A 19,102-nucleotide genomic window follows, 5' to 3' on the forward strand; every position below is an offset into this window, starting at 1 on the left:
GCTGGTGTGGATGCACTGCTGGACCTCCGATCAGGAAGACTTGTATTCAAGTCAAGCTTCTGATACTGACACATTGTGGGATGATGGGGCAAATTACTTTCCTCTCAGGGCTTCAGTTTTCTTTCTTGCAAAAGGAAGGTATTGGATTAAAATGAATTTCTAAGATCCTTCCCAGCTTTTTATGCAATTATTCAATATTATTATATTCAATTATTAAAATTATATAATTATATGTGATATATAATTTTATTAAATTATTAAAAAATAATATTATTCACTGATAAATGTATTCATGAGCCCCTAGGGAAAAAATTGACCAAGGCATTTATCAGAACATGCAACCAGGGTTTACCGGGCTGGTATTTCCCCACTGGGCAGCGGGGTTTGAGTCCCTGAGGAGACACGATTTACAGAGGGAGATGATACAGCCGTGGTCTGAGCTCCTGGACATTGTGAAGGGGCCTTAACCTTGCCAAGTAGTGGGAGCAATCAGGAAAATGTTCTGTCAATGGCACGATGGAAGTTGAAGAGATTTTACAAATTATCTAGTCTCGCCCCAAGGTTCTCAACCTGGGGTTCATGGACCTCTGGGGGGTGTCTGTAGATTTCAGGGGGACCCTTGAATTTGGATGAGAAAAAGTTCATCTATTTTCACTAAGTGCTAAATTTAAACTGAAATTTAGGTGTTCCTTTTAATTGCTTCAAAATCTCCCATGGTGGAAAATTTTCCCGGCACCTAGAGAATGGAGTCTGAATGCAAATAGAAGCACTATTTTCACTTTATTTATTTTTTTGGTGCTTGTTAAATTGTCGTCTGTTCCTTCATAAGAGGACGAATATAGAAATATGCTTTTACGTGATTACACATCTATAACCTATATCAAATTGCTTACTGTTTTAGGGAAGGAAGTGGGGAGAGAGGGAGGGAGAAAATTTGGAACTCAAAAGTAATTTAAGGTTAAAATTATATTTTTGTAAATTGTAAAAACTAATGTAAAAGGTAAATTGTAAAAATAATTATGTATAATTGGAAAATATAGCATACTATTTCAAAAAACCAGTAAAATAATGAAAAACCCTCCCTCAGCCTCAGTTTTCTTATCTGTAAAATGGGATTAGCACCTATACCTCCCAAAATTGTAAGGATAAAATGATGTAATACTTGTAAAGTGCTTTGTGAACTTTAGTGTGTGTGTGTGTGTACATATATGTATATATATATATATATATATTTTTTAATATTCTAGCTAAAGCTATTTTATCATTATTATGTATTAAACTAATTATCCCACAAAAAAGATGGAGCCTAATCCTCCCTTTTTAAGGAGGAAGAAAGCGAAACGGAGAGGACTTGCCTAAGGTGACCGGACTAGTAAAGGCCCCGGGCCTCTCCGGTATCAGCACTTCCCACCACACCCCGGGCGATCCCAGCCGGAGCCAACGTCCGGCTCCCCGGTCCTCTCCCGGGACTACCCCGGCGGGGCCCCAGGACCGGACTCCAGGCCGTCCGTGCCCCGCCCCCGCTCCACATCTGGCCCGAGCCGCCGGCTCTAGCATTAGGACCCAGCGGAGGGGGAGGCCGGAGGGGGCGGCTTGTCCCGTTCGGGGGCTGGGGAGAGGGGGAGGCCCTTGGCAGCAGCTGAGTGGGCAGAGGAGACAGCAGACAGGTAGGAGAGGAGCCGGCCGGCTGGGGCCCGGCTGGATGGGGGGCTGCCCCGGGGAGGAGGGGAAGGGAGGTGGGGAACGGGGGGAGGGACCAGCAAGGACCCCAGACCCGGGCCTGCGGGCTGAGCTTCCCCCAGACTTGGCCCCGAAAGTGGGAAAGCGAGGCAGCGACGGGAGGGTGAGCTTCCCTGCCGAGTCGAAAAGAGATCTCAAAGCGCTTTGAAACTTTTTTGGGGTCTCTTTTCGGGAGGTGGGAGTGGGAACTAACGGAAGGGAGAAGGACTCTCCCAGGACCGCTGCTGGAGGACCGCAGTGGGCGCAGCTCGCTGGGGATCGGGAGGCGGGCTGGGGGAGAGGTCCCTGCAGGGGAGGGGCGGTGGGAGGCCAGGGCTGGGGTCCTTGTGTTTTACATTACGGCTTTGCCGGGAGCTGGGGGGGAGGTCGGTCTCTGCGTGTGTTTGTGTAAGTGTGTGTGTGTGTGTGTGTGTGTGTGTGTGTGTGTGTGTACGAGAGTGTGGGGGGGGCGGCCAGCTTTTGTTCTCTGGGGCAGTTGGAATGTGGGGGGAGGGGAGGAGAAGGTGGGGTCTGCCGAAGGGGAGCAAGAGAGAGTGTGTGAGCGTGTGTTTTCTCGGCTTGATTGTTCCCAGATGTGCCCCATGAAACATCTGGTTTTTTCTAGCCTAGACCCCTGCCCTGCTCTGGAAGTGGAGCAGACAGTCTGGTTCTCTCCTCCTCTCCTTGGGTCGGACTGAGGTTGCTGGAAAATCGGGTTGAGGATTAGGATTGGGTTGAGGTGGGGTCAGTTTTGGGGGTGGGGGAAGGGACTGAGTCCAGTGAGGTGCTCTGAGAAAAGAGGGAGGGGTGAGGGAATCAACCAGAGGAGCCCTTAGGTGCTGGGTTGGAGAGCTGGAGACAGCCTAGCCCGGGAGTGAGGGTGGAGAGCGTCCAGATGGGAAAGTTTGAGATTTGTTTTTTTCCTCCATGATGAGAGCCGAGAGAGCCTTAGACTGTTGGGGACCTAGCTTTAAACTGTTGGGGCCTAGCCTTAGACTGTTAGGGATCGAGCCTTAAACTGTTGGGAATTGAGCCTTAAACTGTTGGGGATCGAGCCTTAAACTGTTGGGAATTGAGCCTTAAACTGTTGGGGATCGAGCCTTAAAGTATCAGGGATCTAGCCTTAAACTGTTAGGGATCCAAGTAGCTGGGGAGAGATTAAGGGATCTTAAACGTGCTGATATCTATTTTGAGCAGTGTCCATGTGGGATTGACTCAAATAGTGCTTTCAGACAAAGGAAATGATTAATAAGTGTTTGCCAAATTGAATTGAATTGCATTGCTAAATAGCACCGAAAAGGGAGGCCGGGAGAGGAGGCCCCAATCCTTTGGCCCTCCTCCATCTTATCCTGGGCTTGCCAGGCTTAGAATTAGAGGTCTTCTTGACCCAGCTCATAGAACATCCTCCTGAGCCAAGAGAGGCTTTAAAAGAACAGGGTTCCAGAGGGCCAGGAGGAGGCCCAGCTGGGAGATTCGGGATATTCTGTCCACCTCACCATCAACCCCTTGCAGGCTCACAGGGCTCCTGGGTCCAGCCACACAGAGAGGGACTGTGGAGAACAGGGAGCCAAACCCAGTTCTTACCTGTCCTAGCCAAATGAGGCACACATTGTGCCTCTTTATGAGCTGTTTTGGCCAGGATGACTTTTTTTTCACTATCCCTCACATGAGAACTATTCATGAATTTGTGTGTCTGTCCTCCGTGACTGGAAAGCTTTCCTTCAACTATTTGAAAATCCCTGGTTTAGGGCAGCTAGGTGGGGTAGTGGATAGAGTACCCGCCCTGAAGTCAGGAGGATCCCAGTTCAAATCTGACCTCAGACATTTAACACTTTCTAGCTGTGTGACCCTGGGCAAGTCACTTAACTCCAATTGCCTTGGAGGGGGGCAGAAAAGATAGAATCCCTAGTTTGCTTCAAAGCTCAACTCAAGTGCCATTTTTCTTGATCTTCTTCCTATTCCCTGTGACTGACTCCCTCTCTCTAAATTACCTTGTATTTATTCTGAATGTATTTCTATGTGTACATATTAGTTCTGCTGATAGAACAGAAGTGCTTTGAGAGCAGGCTTGTTTCATTTCTTTGTATCCCCAGAACCCAGGACAGTACCTGGAACATAGTAGGTGTTAAATCAATGTGTCCTAATCAGGACATTGTGACTCTGTCTTTGGAAAGGAGGATGGCAGTAATGTCTCGCCAAGGCTTTTCTGGAGAGTTAGGCAAAGCAATATCAAATGGTCCCTTAGTGGAAGGATCAGTATTTTCTGAAGATTTTATGAACCTCTTCTTCTTTCTTCTCACTCCTCTTTTTTTGGGACATACTTGGAGTTAAGTGACTTGCCCAGGGTCACACAGCTAGGAAGTGTTAAGTGTTTGAGAGCAGATTTGAACTTGGGTCTGCCTGACTCCAGTCTAGTGCTCTATCTGGTGGATCATGTAGCTGCTCCTCCTCTTCTCCCTTCTCCTTGAACCTTTTTCTGGTTCAACATTAGAGATGACATATAGAATAGATTTAGAGTCAGAAGTTGTAGTTATATCTGACCTTTTGTGACCCCCTTTGGGATTTCCTGGCACAGACACTGGAGTGGTTTGCCATTTCCTTCTCTAGCTCTTTTGACAGATGAAGAAACTGAGGCAAATAAAGTAAGATGATTTGCCTAGAGTCACTCAGCTAGTGTCTGAGGCCACATTTGAACTCAGATCTGATTCTATCCACTATGGTGCCACCTAGCTGCCCCCTGCAGAATCAGAAGACTTGAGCTGAATATCGGCTCTACCGTCTGTGTGTTCTTAGGCAAGTTACTTGGCCCCTCTGTGGCTCAGTTTTTTCTTCTGTCAAATGAGGGAGTCGATCAATGAGGTCCCTTCCAGTTCTATGACCCAGTTCCATCAAGGAGACCTTCTGGTAAGGTGGAAAGAGCCGTCACAAGGGAACTGGAACTCTGAATTCTAATCCACAGTGTGCCATTTAATTAGTAATGTGTAAACCCTTTTCCTTCTCTAGGCCTGTTTTCTCATCTATAAAATGGGGATCATACCCCCGTCCTGCCAACAACACAGTGTTGGATATGGGCTTAAATTGCAGGGGGAATATGGGCGTGAAATCACTTCGTGAACAGTGGTTGTATTAGAAGTTCTTATCTCATTGGGCGTTTGTTGTGGGGTTCACTGGGAATCCAGGAACCGGGGGGTTCCTTTTTCTCAGTCCTGCTCGGTTGCTTCTGCAACCTTGTTTCTTTCCAATGTGAGCTAATCCAGGAAGGATCAAATATTTTTAAACTAGTTTTGACCAGAGCAGAGAATCTGGGGCTCTGGTACCAGCTGGGCCATCCATGGGCTTGTGTGAGCTTGATCTAGCATATTTCCCTCTCCATTCTCCTAACTCCATGGGAAAGGCAGGAGAGCCCTTGGTCTCCTTCTTTGTAAAATGTGGTGGTTGGACTAAGTCTGACCATTGTGCCTTTTAAAGTTCCTTCCACCCCAACCTTGTGTGTTCCAGGGCTCATTCCAGCTCTGACGGTCCATGTTGTATCGTTCCTTCCTGTCCCAGCATTCTATGTTCTAAGTTCCCTTCTGTCTGAATTCCGGGATCCGAGATCCCTCCCAGCTCTGACATCTTATACACTAAGGCCCCTTAATTCTGCCGTTCTACGGTTCTATCCAAGTTGCTCCTGAGATCTGGGCCAAATCTCTCACTTAGCCAGAAGAACCCATTCCCATATGTTCAGAGAGGTAATAACAGTGCATCTCTGATTTCTGTGGGGCCTGGCTTCCTTGGCAAGAAGGGAGGTCTCCCAACTTCGGTGAGGGTGACCCCCCACTAGCACAGAGGGGGCCCCATTCAGCCTAGGGTGGGGAGCATGTGGTGTCACTTAGGATGGCTGCTCTGTGCCCAAATTCTAATTGGGAACAGGTGGCATTCTGGGCAGAGCTCCGGAGCTGGCACGTGGGCCTGCTGGGTCTGAGCAAGATGGAAGCTGGAAGGGAGAGAATGAAGCATTGAATCCAGGAAGCCTGGGCTCCCCCTGAGAAACGCCCTGGGTACAATGTGTGGGGGACAAGACAATTCTTCCCTCTTCTGCAAAATGGCTTTTACATAGGACTTTACGTGTGGCGCCGTAGATAGAGAAATGGGTCTGGAGTGTAAAAAAAAAAAAAATCATCATCATGAGTTCAAATCCAGTCTCAGACACTGACTAGTTGTGTGACCCTGGGCAAGTGACTTCCTCCTGTTTGCCTCAGTTTCCTCATCCATAAAATGAGTTGGAGAAGGAAATGGCAAACGTTCCAGTATCTTTGCCAAGAAAACCCCCAGTGGGGTCACGAAGAGTCAGAAATGACTGAATAACTTCAGAGCATGGCTGATGGATGAGCAGACTTCACAGGTAGAAAGCCCTGGAGAAGTTGTCTGGTCCAGCCCCTTCATTTTACAAAGGAGGAAACTGAGGCTCACAAAGGGGAAATGGGACTTGGCCAAGGAGACACAGAGAAAGGCATATTTGGATAAAGATGTAGGCCCGGAGTCTGGAAAATTTCTTCCAATCCCACCTTAGACACTTACTGCTTGGGTGATCTTGGCACGTCACTTTCACTGAGTCTCAGTTTTCCTTCCTATAAAATGGGAACAATATTTATGGTATCTAAGGTTGTTGTGAGGTGCCGTACATATAACATACATTATAACATGCATATTAAACCTTCAAAGCACCCTAGCACTAGGTGCCAATTAACATTATTTTGAGGGAGTAGGCCGTAGAATCAGGATTTGAATCCAGAACCTGATTCCCAAACCAGTTTTTTTTTCTACTGCTCCATAGCATACTGCTACCCAGTTGTGGTACTTAGCACTGAGGCTCAGTGTACCCCTCTGTAAAACAAAGAGAAGTGGAGCAGTGGCCCCGGAGTGAAATCCTGAATTCAAATCCAGCCTTAGATACTGCCTCAAAAAAAAAAAAAAAAAAAAAAAAAAAAAAAGGAATTGGATTAGAACTTCAGCTCCATTGGATATCATGGCAGCTAGGTAGGGGGAGGCATGGGGTCTGCTGGAGATTTATCAGGGTTTTGTGTTTACCTGGGCCACGTCACTTTAACCTCTTTCTGCCTCAGTTTTCTGTAAAATGGGGATAATAATAGATCCTACCTCCCAGGATTGTTTTGAACATCAAAAGATTTGTAAGCTTTTTGCAGACCTTAAGGCACCGGGGAAATTTCTGTTTTTGAGTCATTTTCCAGTTGTGTTTGATTATCCGTGACCCCATTTAAGTTTTCTTAGCAGAGATACTAGTGATCTGCCATTTCCTTCTCCAAGTCATTTTACAGATAAGGAAACTGAGGCAAACAGGGTGAAGTGACTTGCCCAGGGTCCCACAGCTAGGAAGTGTCTGAGGGGTGGGGGTGGGGAGGGAGTGTTACAGGGCATCAGGAGCTCTGAGATGGGCCTCTTATTCACCACCATACATGTACAACAGTCCTGGGGCTCCCAGCCTTCACAGGAGGGACATAGGGAGGGGGTGGGGAGGGAGCAGCATGGAGATCTTCCCAATGTCAGTAGGAGTCAATTCAACAAGCATTTATTAAGTGCCGACTGTATGCAGGCACTGTGAGGGGCTCTGGTGAAGACACAAAGTCACAGAAGAAAGTATCTTAGGGAACAAACCACACCCAGAGGAGGAGATACAAAGTAGAGGGGTTGGTTCCAGGCTAGAAACTTTGTGTCCATAAGGGAATGGCAGCTGAGGAAACTGACCAGAGCAAACCTGCCACTTAAGCCTCAGGGAGTTTCCCAGAGCATAGAAAGTGACCTTCCCAGGGCCACACGTCCATCTTGTGTCCAGAGACTTCCTGGCCCTGAAGCCCGCTTCCTTCCTCTCTCCCTTCTTTCTTTCCTTCTCTTATTTCCTTCCTTTTCTCTTTTCTTCCTCCCTTTCATTTTTCTTTTTCTTCCTTTCCTCTTTTCTTTTATTCTTCATTTCTCTTTTCCTTTTTTCTTTTCCCTTCCTTCCCTCTCTTCCTTTCTTTTTCCTTCTCCCTCCCTCTCTTCCTTCCTTTCCTTTTTCTCTTCCTTCCTTTCCTCCTTCATTCCTTCTTTCCTCTTCCTTCCTTCCCTTTTTTGTAAGGTCAGATTTCTCCGTCCTGCCCAGCACTAATGTTGCTTCTCAAATTCAGGACAGTTGCAATCTGATTCTAGGAGCAGAAGTGGGTGCTGACAGTGGGAAGGTGTGTGTCATGGGGCAGGGTCAGAAGGCAATCAGGAAAAACTCAGGACTGACCTTGTAGGATGGTCAGTGAGAGAGTGCATGCTAGGTGTGGGAGCACAGCCTGTGCAAAAGCATGGAGGCAGGAAACACTGAATGGTCTGTATAAGAGATCTAGACCATAACATGCAGAAAGGAGAGAATGTAAAGGTGGCCAGGAAGGGTTCTAAATGTCCATCAGGGGAACTCTCATTGCTCTTAGAGGTAATAGGGAGCCACTGGTATTTCTGCAGCAGGGCAGGGACAGTCACATGTTATTGGACTATTATTTGGTGGCCATGATCTGGGAAGTGGGGAGAAACTTGAGACCAATTAGGAAGTTATTGAAAAAGTCCAAGAGGGAGATGATAAGGACCAGAACTAAGGTAATGACTATGAAGGTGAAGAGGAGAGGATAGAAATATTAGAGAAATAAGGAAACTAGGAAGATGGATAGATTTTGGAGGGAAAAGATAGTTAAATGACACTCTCTCTTCCCCAGCTCATCCCTCCGTTTCATCCACTGCTGGTCGCCATATCTGTTGTCATGAGAGCCGCCTACCTCTTTCTGTTGTGTTTGCCTGGTGAGTAGTGAGTGGGGTCCACTGAGGTCTCAAGATCACCTCCCTTTATTAGATTCTCAGCTAGAAGACATGCCCCAGGGGATGAGGGCATTCATCTTTCCCACATTGATGCTGCTGCCTAGCATGGAATGGACTTTCCTCCACCGATCTGCCCAGGGCAGCCTCCAAGGGCCAGGTGGTTTCCCAAAGCCCAGATGTTAGCTCTGTCCCACATCCGAGCCGCCCCTCTCCATAGTGTCCTGCAGATGTGGATAGGCACTCGCCCTGATACCCAGGAACTTGCCATGACTCTGAGACTCTCCAAAGAAATGAAAAGACCAATTAGGAGTCTGGGGTCCCGAGTTCTAATTCCAGCTTCTTAACTGATTGACTTTGGCCAAATTCCTCTCCCATTCAGATTCCTAGTTTCCTAGTTTCAAAAAAAAGCATGGGGGGGGGAGGGATGGTGACGGAATGAAAAGGTTTCTGGGTATCAAGGGAGGATCTAGACCTAAACTCCTGACTATTTTCTAGGTGTTCTATTCCATCTACTCCCTCCCCTTGACATTTATTTATCTGAGCCAGATCCTTGACATTGATGAACCTTTATTTCCCCATCTGTAAAACAGATCTATGAAAATGCTGTCTATAGGCAGGGGTTCTACCAGCCTTATCTGAGATTCCTCCCATCCGAATAACACTAATGTTTACATAGCACCTACTGTGTGCCAGGTGTTCTGCTAAGGGCTTTGCAAACATTATCTCATTTGATCCTCACAACAATCCTGGGAGGGAGGTGCTGGTATTATCCCCATTTTATAGATGAGGAAACTGAAGTAGACAGTGGTTAAGTGATTTCCCAGAATCACCCAGCTAGAAAGTGTCTGAGGCTGACTTGGACTCGCTTGTTACTGACTCCAGGCCCGGCACTTGTAGCACCGTCTAGCTCGTCCGTCCCTACAATTCTCCGAGTCCATCCCTTGTGAGAAGGAATTACAGCTCTGAAGTTGTCCTGAGTTATCCTCTGCACCCTTTTCCTTAAAGAAAGGAAGGATCTGTCTTTAGGGTGGATCATGGACCCAGTAATCCCGAGTTCCTGACCAGGGACACCTCCTCCTTCCCTTCTCAGCCTTGAATCCATCCATGCTCCTTCTGGTCCATCCAGGGCCCTCGTCCTATCTGTTTTGATCAAAGCATCACATTTCTAGAGATGGAAGGGACAAATCTCTTCTGTGACAGAAAGAGAAACTGAGGCCCATGGAAGCTAAGAGACTGGACCAGTGTCCCACAGGCGGCAAGCTCCAGGGAGAGGCAGGGCTCCAATTCCAGCTTCCCCCGCCCCCCTCCCGTCTCCAGCCAGTGATTTTCCCATTGTACCATAAATGCCCCTTTCCGGTCCCACGGATCACTAGTTTTCCCTCTCAATTCTAATTGCCTTCTTCCTTTCAGCAGGGCTGCTGGCCCAGGGTCAGTATGACATTGACCCAGACCACATCCAGTACACACATTACGGGGACCAGATTGGTGAGTGGCAGCCACGGGGCCCCCAGATCTCCCCACCTGTGTCTCAGTGAGCCTTGAGGGGACCTAAAGGGCATCTCATCCCTCTCCAACCTAAACAGAGACCCTCTCTCCACAGCATCCCCCCGCAGTCACCCAGCATCCATTCCCAGCAACAGGGAGCCTTCTCTCCCGGGGCAGCCCCTTCTCTCCCAGAGCAGCCCCTTCTCTCCCGGGGCAGTCCCTTCTCTCCCAGAGCAGCCCCTTCTCTCCCAGAGCAGCCCCTTCTCTCCCAGAGCAGCCCCTTCTCTCTCAGAGCAGCCCCTTCTCTCCCGGGGCAGTCCCTTCTCTCCTGATGCAGCCCCTTCTCTCCTGGTGCAGTCCCTTCTCTACCAGAACAGCCCCTTCTCTCCCGGGGCAGTCCCTTCTCTCCTGATGCAGCCCCTTCTCTCCTGGTGCAGTCCCTTCTCTACCAGAACAGCCCCTTCTCTCCCAGAGCAGCCCCTTCTCTCCCAGAGCAGCCCCTTCTCTCCCAGAGCAGCCCCTTCTCTCTCAGAGCAGCCCCTTCTCTCCCGGGGCAGTCCCTTCTCTCTCAGAGCAGCCCCTTCTCTCCCGGGGCAGTCCCTTCTCTCTCAGAGCAGCCCCTTCTCTCCCAGAGCAGCCCCTTCTCTCTCAGAGCAGCCCCTTCTCTCCCGGGGCAGCCCCTTCTCTCCCGGGGCAGTCCCTTCTCTCCTGATGCAGCCCCTTCTCTCTCAGAGCAGTCCCTTCTCTCTCAGAGCAGCCCCTTCTCTCCCGGGGCAGCCCCTTCTCTCCCGGGGCAGTCCCTTCTCTCCTGATGCAGCCCCTTCTCTCTCAGAGCAGTCCCTTCTCTCTCAGAGCAGCCCCTTCTCTCCCGGGGCAGCCCCTTCTCTCCCAGAGCAGCCCCTTCTCTCCCGGGGCAGCTCCTTGTCTCCCAGAGCAGCCCCTTGTCTCCTGGGGCAGTCCCTTCTCTCCCAGAGCAGCCCCTTCTCTCTCAGAGCAGCCCCTTCTCTCCCGGGGCAGTCCCTTCTCTCTCAGAGCAGTCCCTTCTCTCCCAGAGCAGCCCCTTCTCTCTCAGAGCAGTCCCTTCTCTCCCAGAGCAGCCCCTTCTCTCCCAGGGCAGTCCCTTCTCTCCCGGGGCAGTCCCTTCTCTCTCAGAGCAGTCCCTTCTCTCCCAGAGCAGCCCCTTCTCTCCCGGGGCAGCTCCTTGTCTCCCAGAGCAGCCCCTTGTCTCCTGGGGCAGTCCCTTCTCTCCCAGAGCAGCCCCTTCTCTCTCAGAGCAGCCCCTTCTCTCCCGGGGCAGTCCCTTCTCTCTCAGAGCAGTCCCTTCTCTCCCAGAGCAGCCCCTTCTCTCTCAGAGCAGTCCCTTCTCTCCCAGAGCAGCCCCTTCTCTCCCAGGGCAGTCCCTTCTCTCCCGGGGCAGTCCCTTCTCTCTCAGAGCAGTCCCTTCTCTCCCAGAGCAGCCCCTTCTCTCTCAGAGCAGTCCCTTCTCTCCCAGAGCAGCCCCTTCTCTCCCAGGGCAGTCCCTTCTCTCCCGGGGCAGTCCCTTCTCTCCTGGGGCAGCTCCTTGTCTCCCAGAGCAGCCCCTTGTCTCCCAGAGCAGCCCCTTTCCCTTTGGGACTGGTTGGCAGGCTTTATGTGACCCAGACCAAAATCTTTCTCCTGGCAACAAACCCCACTGTGTCTTGTTCTTCCCCCCCAAGAGCAAGCCCACCAAGTTCCCCAAGCTCTCGAGGATCTCGCCCTCCCCATGTGTCTTCCCATTCCCAGGCCCAATATCCCCAATCCTTTCTCCCAGTTTTTCTTCTGGGTAAAGTCCGGACCCTTCCCCAGTTCCTGTACAGCTTTGTCCACTTCCGGGGCTCTCTTCTCCAGGCCTTGTCTTTGGCCACAAGGCAGAGCTTTCGGCCTGTGGTATCAAAGGCTCATGGCTCTGGGGGAACCTCAGTGCTGGGGGGTCTGTTTCCAGACCAGAAGGGTCTGTGTGCCCCACTGGCAGCTCTCTAACTCCTCTCCCTTCTCTCCCATCCAGACAATCCCGAGTACTACGATTACCAAGGTAGGCCCTGGCCAGAATGGGGGATGGGGCAGGAGGAGGAGGCAGAAGCGGGGGAGGGGCAGTACTAAGGCCCCCTGTCCCTTTCCTCCTTGGCAGAGTCCACCCACCGCCCTCCAGAGGAGCAGCTGCAGTACCAGTCCCAGCAGCAGGTGCAGCAGGAGGTCATCCCGGCCCCCACCCATGGTAAGTCCCTGCCGAGGGCTGGAAATGGGGGCCTGGCTCATGTCTTCTCTCCCCCGGGAGGAGGGACTGTTTCATTCTTCATTGTCAGCATCTGGCACACAGTAGGTACTTAAGCACTCACTGAGAAGTTACAGAAGCTCAGTGAATGTTTGCCGAACAGAAGGATCCTCTTTCTGTCCATTCCTCCCCTGTGGTCCTGGCTCCCCCCGTCTCTGGGCCTCAGTTTACAAATCTGTCAGAAGTGGGGGGGTTGATAATTTCTCCTTCCCAACTCAGAAGGAGACTTAGGGTGTTTCTCCCCTCACAGAAAACCCAGAGACAGAACCCACAGAGCCCGGACCCCTAGGTAAGCCTCCTCCCCCTTGTCCGAGCTCAGCCTGGGCCCAGAGGGGACCCTGGCCGGCTGGCACACCAGAAGGGGCGAGAGCCCGAGGGGCCTCTTGGGAGGGGGATGGGCAGTCTCTGAGCCTGCCCCCTTCCCCCAGACTGCAGGGAGGAGCAGTACCCCTGCACCCGCCTCTACTCGGTCCACAGGCCCTGCAAACAGTGCCTCAATGAGGTCTGCTTCTACAGGTGAGTGGGGGGGAGGGCCCCAGTGCCCGGGGGGATGGGGTATCTAGGACCGGAGGAGCCGACGGCTCTGGGGAGGCCAGGAACTAAGTGCCCCATTCTCCTTCCATTACTCCTTCCCAGCCTCCGCCGAATGTACATCATCAACAAGGAAATCTGCGTCCGAACCGTCTGCGCCCACGAGGAGCTGCTCCGAGGTAGGGGGCCCTGGTGGCCTGGGCCTGGGGCCCCCAGACTCCCCTGCCCAGCGTGGGGAGGGCAGGAGGGGCGGAGGGGTCTCCGGCTGGCATCCCCACAAGGAAGCCCAGCTCGGTCAGCTCCAGGTCCCGGTCTCCTCTGGCCGCCTCCCAGCAGGGTTAGGGGCCTGGCGCTCCGGTCCCGGGCCCCAGGCTGACCCTCTTCCCTTCACCCTTTCCAGCCGACCTGTGCCGAGACAAGTTCTCCAAGTGTGGCGTGATGGCGACGAGTGGCCTGTGCCAGTCTGTGGCTGCCTCCTGTGCCAGGAGCTGCGGGGGCTGCTAGTGGGCAGGGGCACAGGGAGGGGAGCGGGGCCTGGGACCTCCAGGAGCACCAATCCAGGCCAGGGCTCGGGGCTGGCTTTGCTTCTCTTGTGGGGTTAAAAAATTAACTGGTTTCTAATTCTTTCCCTTGAGTGTTTAAGCAGACAAGGGCAGGGACTGGGTGGGGAAGGGGACATCCTGCCTCCTTCCTGTCTCCTGCCTCACTTGCTCACCCAGTCCCAGGTGTCACCAAGGTCTGGAAGGGCCAAAAGAGGCCATAAAGTGGATGGAGAAGTTCCAATCCAGCCCCAGTAGCTGTGACCCTAGGCAAATGCCAATCTTTCGGTGCCTCAGTGTTTTCATCTGTGAAATGGGTATTGGATCTGATAGCTTGGAGCCCCCTTCCAGCACTAAGCCTCTGAGCCTGCCAGACTTAGACACCCCCCCCCCATGGCAGCTCATTCCACTTGTGAATGGCTCTCCTTCCACCAACCGAAAATCTGCCCTCCGCACCTGCCTCCCCCGTTCTGAGCTCTGGGGCTGAGCCAGGCAAGATTACTTGCCGGCCACTTGGCAGCCCTTCAGATACTTGAAAATCACTCCCGTCCCGCCCCAGGCTCCACGCCTTCCCGTCCCCTGGCTGGACACCCCCAGCTCCTTGTCGGTTCGGGCCCCCCGGCCCGGGTGCCCTCCTTTGGCATTGCAGCTGGAGCTAAGGAGGGGTTTGGGCACGGATGCCTGCTGCTCCCCCATCCCTCCCTCTGCCTGGTGCTCACTGGCACCCCACCCGTTGCCACCAAAGTAGGCCCTCGGGCAGGCCCCCCCTGCTCTAGGTTGGACGTACTGTAGTGGGGTGTCAGATCATATCTATTTTTTTTTTTTTGTATAAAATAAAGAATTTTTCAAGAAAAACAGTCACCCACGTTTGGGATGGGTATGTTGGGGAAGGAGGAGAAGCCCGGATCTGCCTTTTTCTCCTCTGGGGGCTGACAGAAGGGCGAGTGAGGGGAAAGCTGTGCAGGGAACTCTGTCAGAATAAAAATAGCAACGATTCTACGGGCAGTGGTGTGGACGGTGCCGGTCTGGGGGTCAGCAGGAAGCGGTGTTCGGAACCATCCCCTATGGGGGGGGGGGCGAGTCAGTCATACCCACTTCTCCGGACTCACGCCCCTGGACAGACGCGCCCGGACGTGGACAAACGCACACACAAAACACATTTACGGACACAAACAATGTAGAGATACGCAGGTGCAGACGATGTAGGGACGTGTCCACGTATTTACAGCTACAGAAGTGCATCCGATACAGAGACGTGCACACACACACACAATATACACACACAATAAACACATATGCACTAGACACACGTGGTCAGCTGCCCTTCCTCCTGGAAGAGAACCACGAGGACATCCCGCTGTCAGAGGCGAGGGCGACCGATCAGAGCAGCACGAGCTCGGGCGCTCGGCCACAGTTGGGCACAAACAGGAGCACTTGGGGAGGATTCCCTACTTTTGTGCAAGAGTTAAGCTCAGTGTATCAGACTGTGACCCATCAGACACCAGTATGAGATCAGGACGCTCGGCCACAGTTGGGCACAAATCGGAGCACTTGGGGTGGATTCTCTCCCTTTGTGCATGAGAGTTAAAGGCTTAGCCGGTGCTGGAAGTAAGCAGTGCTGAGTCTGGGCTTTGACTCTTTCCTCTTTGTCCACAAAGGGTTTCCCTTAGGGACCTGGAGCCCGGGTACCCTGGCACACCATCCTCCCAAGCACATTTCTTGCTGATTTTCATTGTGTTCTCTCAATGTCTGGGCAGACAGGCTCTGAGAGCGGAAGCCCTTCAGGGTTCCACAGTCACTTAGTGGCCAAGCCAAGGCTAGAACCCGGCTTCTGGGATTTTTTCCCATAGGAATCTCTTCCCATTCCCATCCAAGTGGGCAGGAACCTCCCCTCCTACTCAGTAATGTGCCCATTTCTAGTCCCCCAAGGACCACTGAGGAACTGTGCTCCATTGTAGGAGCCCAGGGAGCCAAGAAGGGAACCCCACCCCCTTCTTATTTTCCCCAAGTCACAAGGGGTCAGTGATAGCAGATTACCTCCTCCCCCAAAGAAAACAATAGAAAACAGGTTTTTTTCTTCTTGTGTGTGGTTTTTTCCCCTCAAAGAAACACAGGTGCGTTTTTTCCTAAAAGGCCTAAGAGCCACAGACCTCGATGTTCTCTGAGAGGAAGCCAATGGAGATGACTGAGAGATTCTGGGAAAAGCCATCTGACAGGAGGGGGGGAAACGGGGGGAGGCGGCGCAGGGGAGCAGGGAGGGGAGCACTGAACAGTGGGGTTCTCCCCCATCCAAACCAAGGAATTCACTGTTCCTGACTGGCACTGATGGGCTTGACCAGCAGGCAGGGGAAGCCGGCCTTGGTACCCAGGGGGCTGGACTCCAGTCCTTGCCAGCAGCCAGGCTGTGGAGGGCAAACGGTCACAGAATCACACGATCTCAGAGGCTGAAGGAGCTCGGGCCGTCCGGGTCGATGCAAACCCGAGAAAGAGTCTGGGTGCAATCCCCGCCACGGGTGTTCCATTCCAGGGGGCTCCCTCTCTCTCTCTCTCAAAGGGACCCAGGCCACTGGGCAGGCGACTAACGTTTCCCTGCACTGACCCTAAGTCTGATTCTGCTCCTCATTCTGCCCTCTACAGCCAAGCGGGGCACCGCTTCCCTCCCTGCCCACCCAGCCCTGGCCCGTGGCCCCCGAGAACCCCTGTAAAGCTTTGAGGTGGCTGGGCCAGGAGCGGGCCTAGCAGCAAGATCAGGTCCGGGGCGAGGATGGGGGCTCGGGAAGGGGACTCAGTTTCCGGAGGGGGCAGAGGATGAAGATGGAGAGAAGCCCTGAGGGACTCTGCGAAGTTCCTGCTGCAGCCGTTCCTTCAGGGTGGAGATCTGTGGGGGGAGGTGGGATGTTAAGGCAACATCAGCTCCCATTTTTAAGAGGTTTCTGGGGAGGGAAACTTTCCCTGTAATGTCCCCCCTTCTCCCCTGGTGAATGCCTCTAATCTGGGGAGGGCCCATCCTTCATTCCCCTCCTGGATTGGCTGCTGACACCCCCCCCCCAACCTTCACTCTCCTCCCTCCTTTTCAGCCTCCTCTTACACATCATCTTCTCCCTATTTTTCTTTGCATTTGTCCCCAGGTGGCTGGTACAGAGCTGTCATTTACATAGCCTTAAGGTGCTAGATACATCTTAACCCATGTGATCCTCACAAGAGCCATGGGAGGTAGGTGCTATGATTACACCCATTTTACAGATGAGGAAACTGAGACAGAGAGAGAGATCAAGCCATCAAGCAATGGCACACAGCTACTTAAGTATTTGAGGCAGGATTCAAACTCAGGTTTTTCCCAACTACAAGTTCCTCAGTCCCTACTCATGCACAGCTTGCCTGTGAGTACTTGATAAATGCTTGTTATCTGCCTCCCCCTCCCCCTCAAAAGCACCTTCCTTATAAGGACCCTTTACAGAATTTTTACCCCCACTTTGCAGTTGGGGACACTGAGGCACAGAGAAGGGAGCAGCTTGATTTGAGCCCCGGCTCTTTCAGCTGCACCAACCCTCATTCCCTAAAGGGCAGAGAACTTGCAGGGAGGGGAGGGGATTCCACTTTATACAGGAAGGAAGGAGGCAAACAGCTGTCAGCCTGGCTAGGGGTCCAGGGTGGGCGGGCACTAATGCAGATGCCCAGACCCAGGACCCTTCGCCCCCCCATTCTCTTAATTTGCAAAGAGCAGCCTAAGTTTGAGGGGTGTCTTCTCTTTCTTTCTCGGCTCCCTGTCACTGCTGGTCAGAATAATAAGGGCCAGAGGGATAATGAAGCACTTCCTTTCCAGCTCCTGGAGGGTAGACAGCCCAGGGTTCTATAGCCCCCATGTGAGGCTCAGATCATCACGACTTCCTAGAACCGGGATGGGAAGCCGGCCTCCCGACTCCAAGTTCAGGGCTACCCAGGACACACGATGGCCTCTGCCCCCACCGCACTCACGTGCTCCTCGAGCCCACGAATGCGCTGACGGTGAACGCGCTCCCGGGCCTCCATGGTCCTCTCGGCCTGGGCCTGGGCCCCTCGCAGCCGCTCTAACTCCTGCTGCAGCTCCAGCTGGGTCTGTCCCCCTGTCTCCAGCAGGCACTGGCCCTGCTCCATCTCCATCAGCTGGGCCTGGGAAAGGGATGGGGAGGGAAATCAAGGCAGCCGCGGGAGGACCTTCCGTCCGGCTTCTAGCGAGAAGCCGCGTGCCCACAGGGAGCCTTAAAACATGAAGGAGAGTTCTGTTCTTCCTTGGGCGCTACCCACTCCCTCCTAAGGTCTGTCTGCCTTTGCGGCTCCGCTCCAGCTTCTTTAGACCTTTAGCAGCGTCCCCGCTGTTCGTGCCCGAGATTTCTGTCCTACTCTGTGCTGTGTGTTCACACGTCTGTCTATATATGCCACGATATGTGATGTATATGCCATTATATATGTAGTTATAGCTAACCATAGATCCGATCTATGATATATATTGTTATATATGTCCAGTTATATCTATCTACAAATGATATATGGCATATATTATATATGATGTATGTGTCATATGTAAATCTAGTTTTAGCTAACTATAGATGATATATGTATCATTATATATAAATTTAGATATATCTAAGTATAAATGATGATATATATCATTATGTATAGTTATATATATATATATAAAATTTTGTTAATAGTTATAGCTACAATTTTATTTATAGTTAAAGATGTACCTAGCAGGACATAGGGAAATTCCCCAATAGAAGGTAAGTTTCTTGAGGGTTGGGCTGTTTTTGAATCCTGAAGCTTAGCTTAGTGCCTAACACACTAAAATTAATACTAAATTAATGTTTGTTGATTGGCCGACTGAGTCCATGGGCCAGCCAAGGTCAGAACCAAGGACTCCTACGAGACGCCCCGACTTCTTCAGTGACTCAGAGCGTGCTTGCCCCCTGGGCTCGGACCCAGGAAGAGCAGAGAGCGTGGCTTGGATCTGGGACGGTGAGTCACCCCAGCCCCCCCGGAGAGATGTGGGGAGACGGAGAGGGACGCCTACCTCCAGCTGGTGGATCTGCTTCTGGGCCTCCGTGAGCTCCTGCTCGGCCCCAGTGAGTGAGCGGTCCAGGAGGCCCTTCTCGTGATTCAGCCGGATGGAATCTTCATGGCTGCGCAGCTTCTCGCGTTCCACCTGCCGGGAAATCCACATCTCCAAGCTGGAAGGGTCCTCAGAATCTCTGGTCACCCCTCCGAAGAGCTCTGTACCCTCGGCCCAGTCTGCCCTGGGCTTCAGTCCTCCAACTGGACACTCCAACTGCAAGTCCCAGAGACCTCTCTAACTCAACGTGTCCAAAGCCACGCCCGCCAAAGGCAGTCCCTCCACCCTCCATCCACCCCTGGCATTTCACCACATCATTATCCTAACCCTTCATCCCACACATCCCTTCAGTGGTCAAACTTTGCGGTATCGAGCTTCCTAATGTCTCTCGTGAGCGGCCCTCCACTCACACAGGCCCCACCTTAAGTCCAGGGTCTCAATGGCTCTCACCCAGTTACGGCGACCCGTCTTTCACTGTCCTGGCCCATCTTGGGTTTAGCCCAGGTGATTTCCCTTAACCACTGATCTGACCGTATCCCCCCCCCCCCCCAATCAGTGCAGTGGTACGTTGGTTAGAGCACTGGCCCTGAAGTCAGGGCTTCAAATCTGGCC

At 52.1% G+C, this 19,102-nt stretch overlaps 3 protein-coding genes across 18 annotated transcripts in view; 1 reads left to right on the forward strand and 2 right to left on the reverse strand.

Moving 5' to 3' along the window:
• The window catches only part of LOC141564084 (protein-arginine deiminase type-1-like), a 386,771-nt gene that overhangs the window by 349,559 nt on the left and 18,110 nt on the right, over positions 1–19,102 (reverse strand). The window lies entirely within an intron of this gene.
• MFAP2 (microfibril associated protein 2) lies at positions 1,429–14,258 on the forward strand. Of its 4 annotated transcripts, none has more exons than XM_074306123.1 (9): positions 1,429–1,667; positions 8,454–8,535; positions 9,964–10,038; positions 12,065–12,091; positions 12,188–12,274; positions 12,582–12,620; positions 12,760–12,847; positions 12,968–13,041; positions 13,263–14,258. In XM_074306123.1, exons 2-9 carry the CDS (start codon positions 8,499–8,501, stop codon positions 13,364–13,366), a joined length of 531 nt encoding a protein of 176 aa, XP_074162224.1. In that variant the 5' UTR covers positions 1,429–1,667; positions 8,454–8,498; the 3' UTR covers positions 13,367–14,258. The 4 variants fall into 4 exon arrangements, with proteins under 4 accessions (XP_074162224.1, XP_074162226.1, XP_074162225.1 ...); XM_074306125.1 differs by having other exon boundaries at positions 1,559–1,667; positions 9,967–10,038; XM_074306124.1 differs by lacking the exon at positions 1,429–1,667 and adding an exon at positions 1,753–1,843.
• The window catches only part of CROCC (ciliary rootlet coiled-coil, rootletin), an 81,757-nt gene continuing 76,848 nt past the window's right edge, over positions 14,194–19,102 (reverse strand). For 11 of the 13 annotated variants that reach the window (XM_074306112.1, XM_074306115.1, XM_074306106.1 and 8 more), the window contains 3 exons: positions 18,452–18,706; positions 17,377–17,550; positions 14,194–16,279 (listed from right to left, as the gene is read on the reverse strand). In XM_074306112.1, coding sequence (XP_074162213.1) covers positions 16,187–16,279; positions 17,377–17,550; positions 18,452–18,706 — 522 coding nt within the window. In that variant the 3' untranslated portion in view covers positions 14,194–16,186. The remainder of the gene's footprint in view (positions 16,280–17,376; positions 17,551–18,451; positions 18,707–19,102) is intronic. The other 2 variants (XM_074306119.1, XM_074306108.1) reach the window with 1 other exon arrangement.

This window comes from Sminthopsis crassicaudata, chromosome 3 (assembly GCF_048593235.1).
Source record: "Sminthopsis crassicaudata isolate SCR6 chromosome 3, ASM4859323v1, whole genome shotgun sequence".
Taxonomy (NCBI): domain Eukaryota; kingdom Metazoa; phylum Chordata; class Mammalia; order Dasyuromorphia; family Dasyuridae; genus Sminthopsis; species Sminthopsis crassicaudata.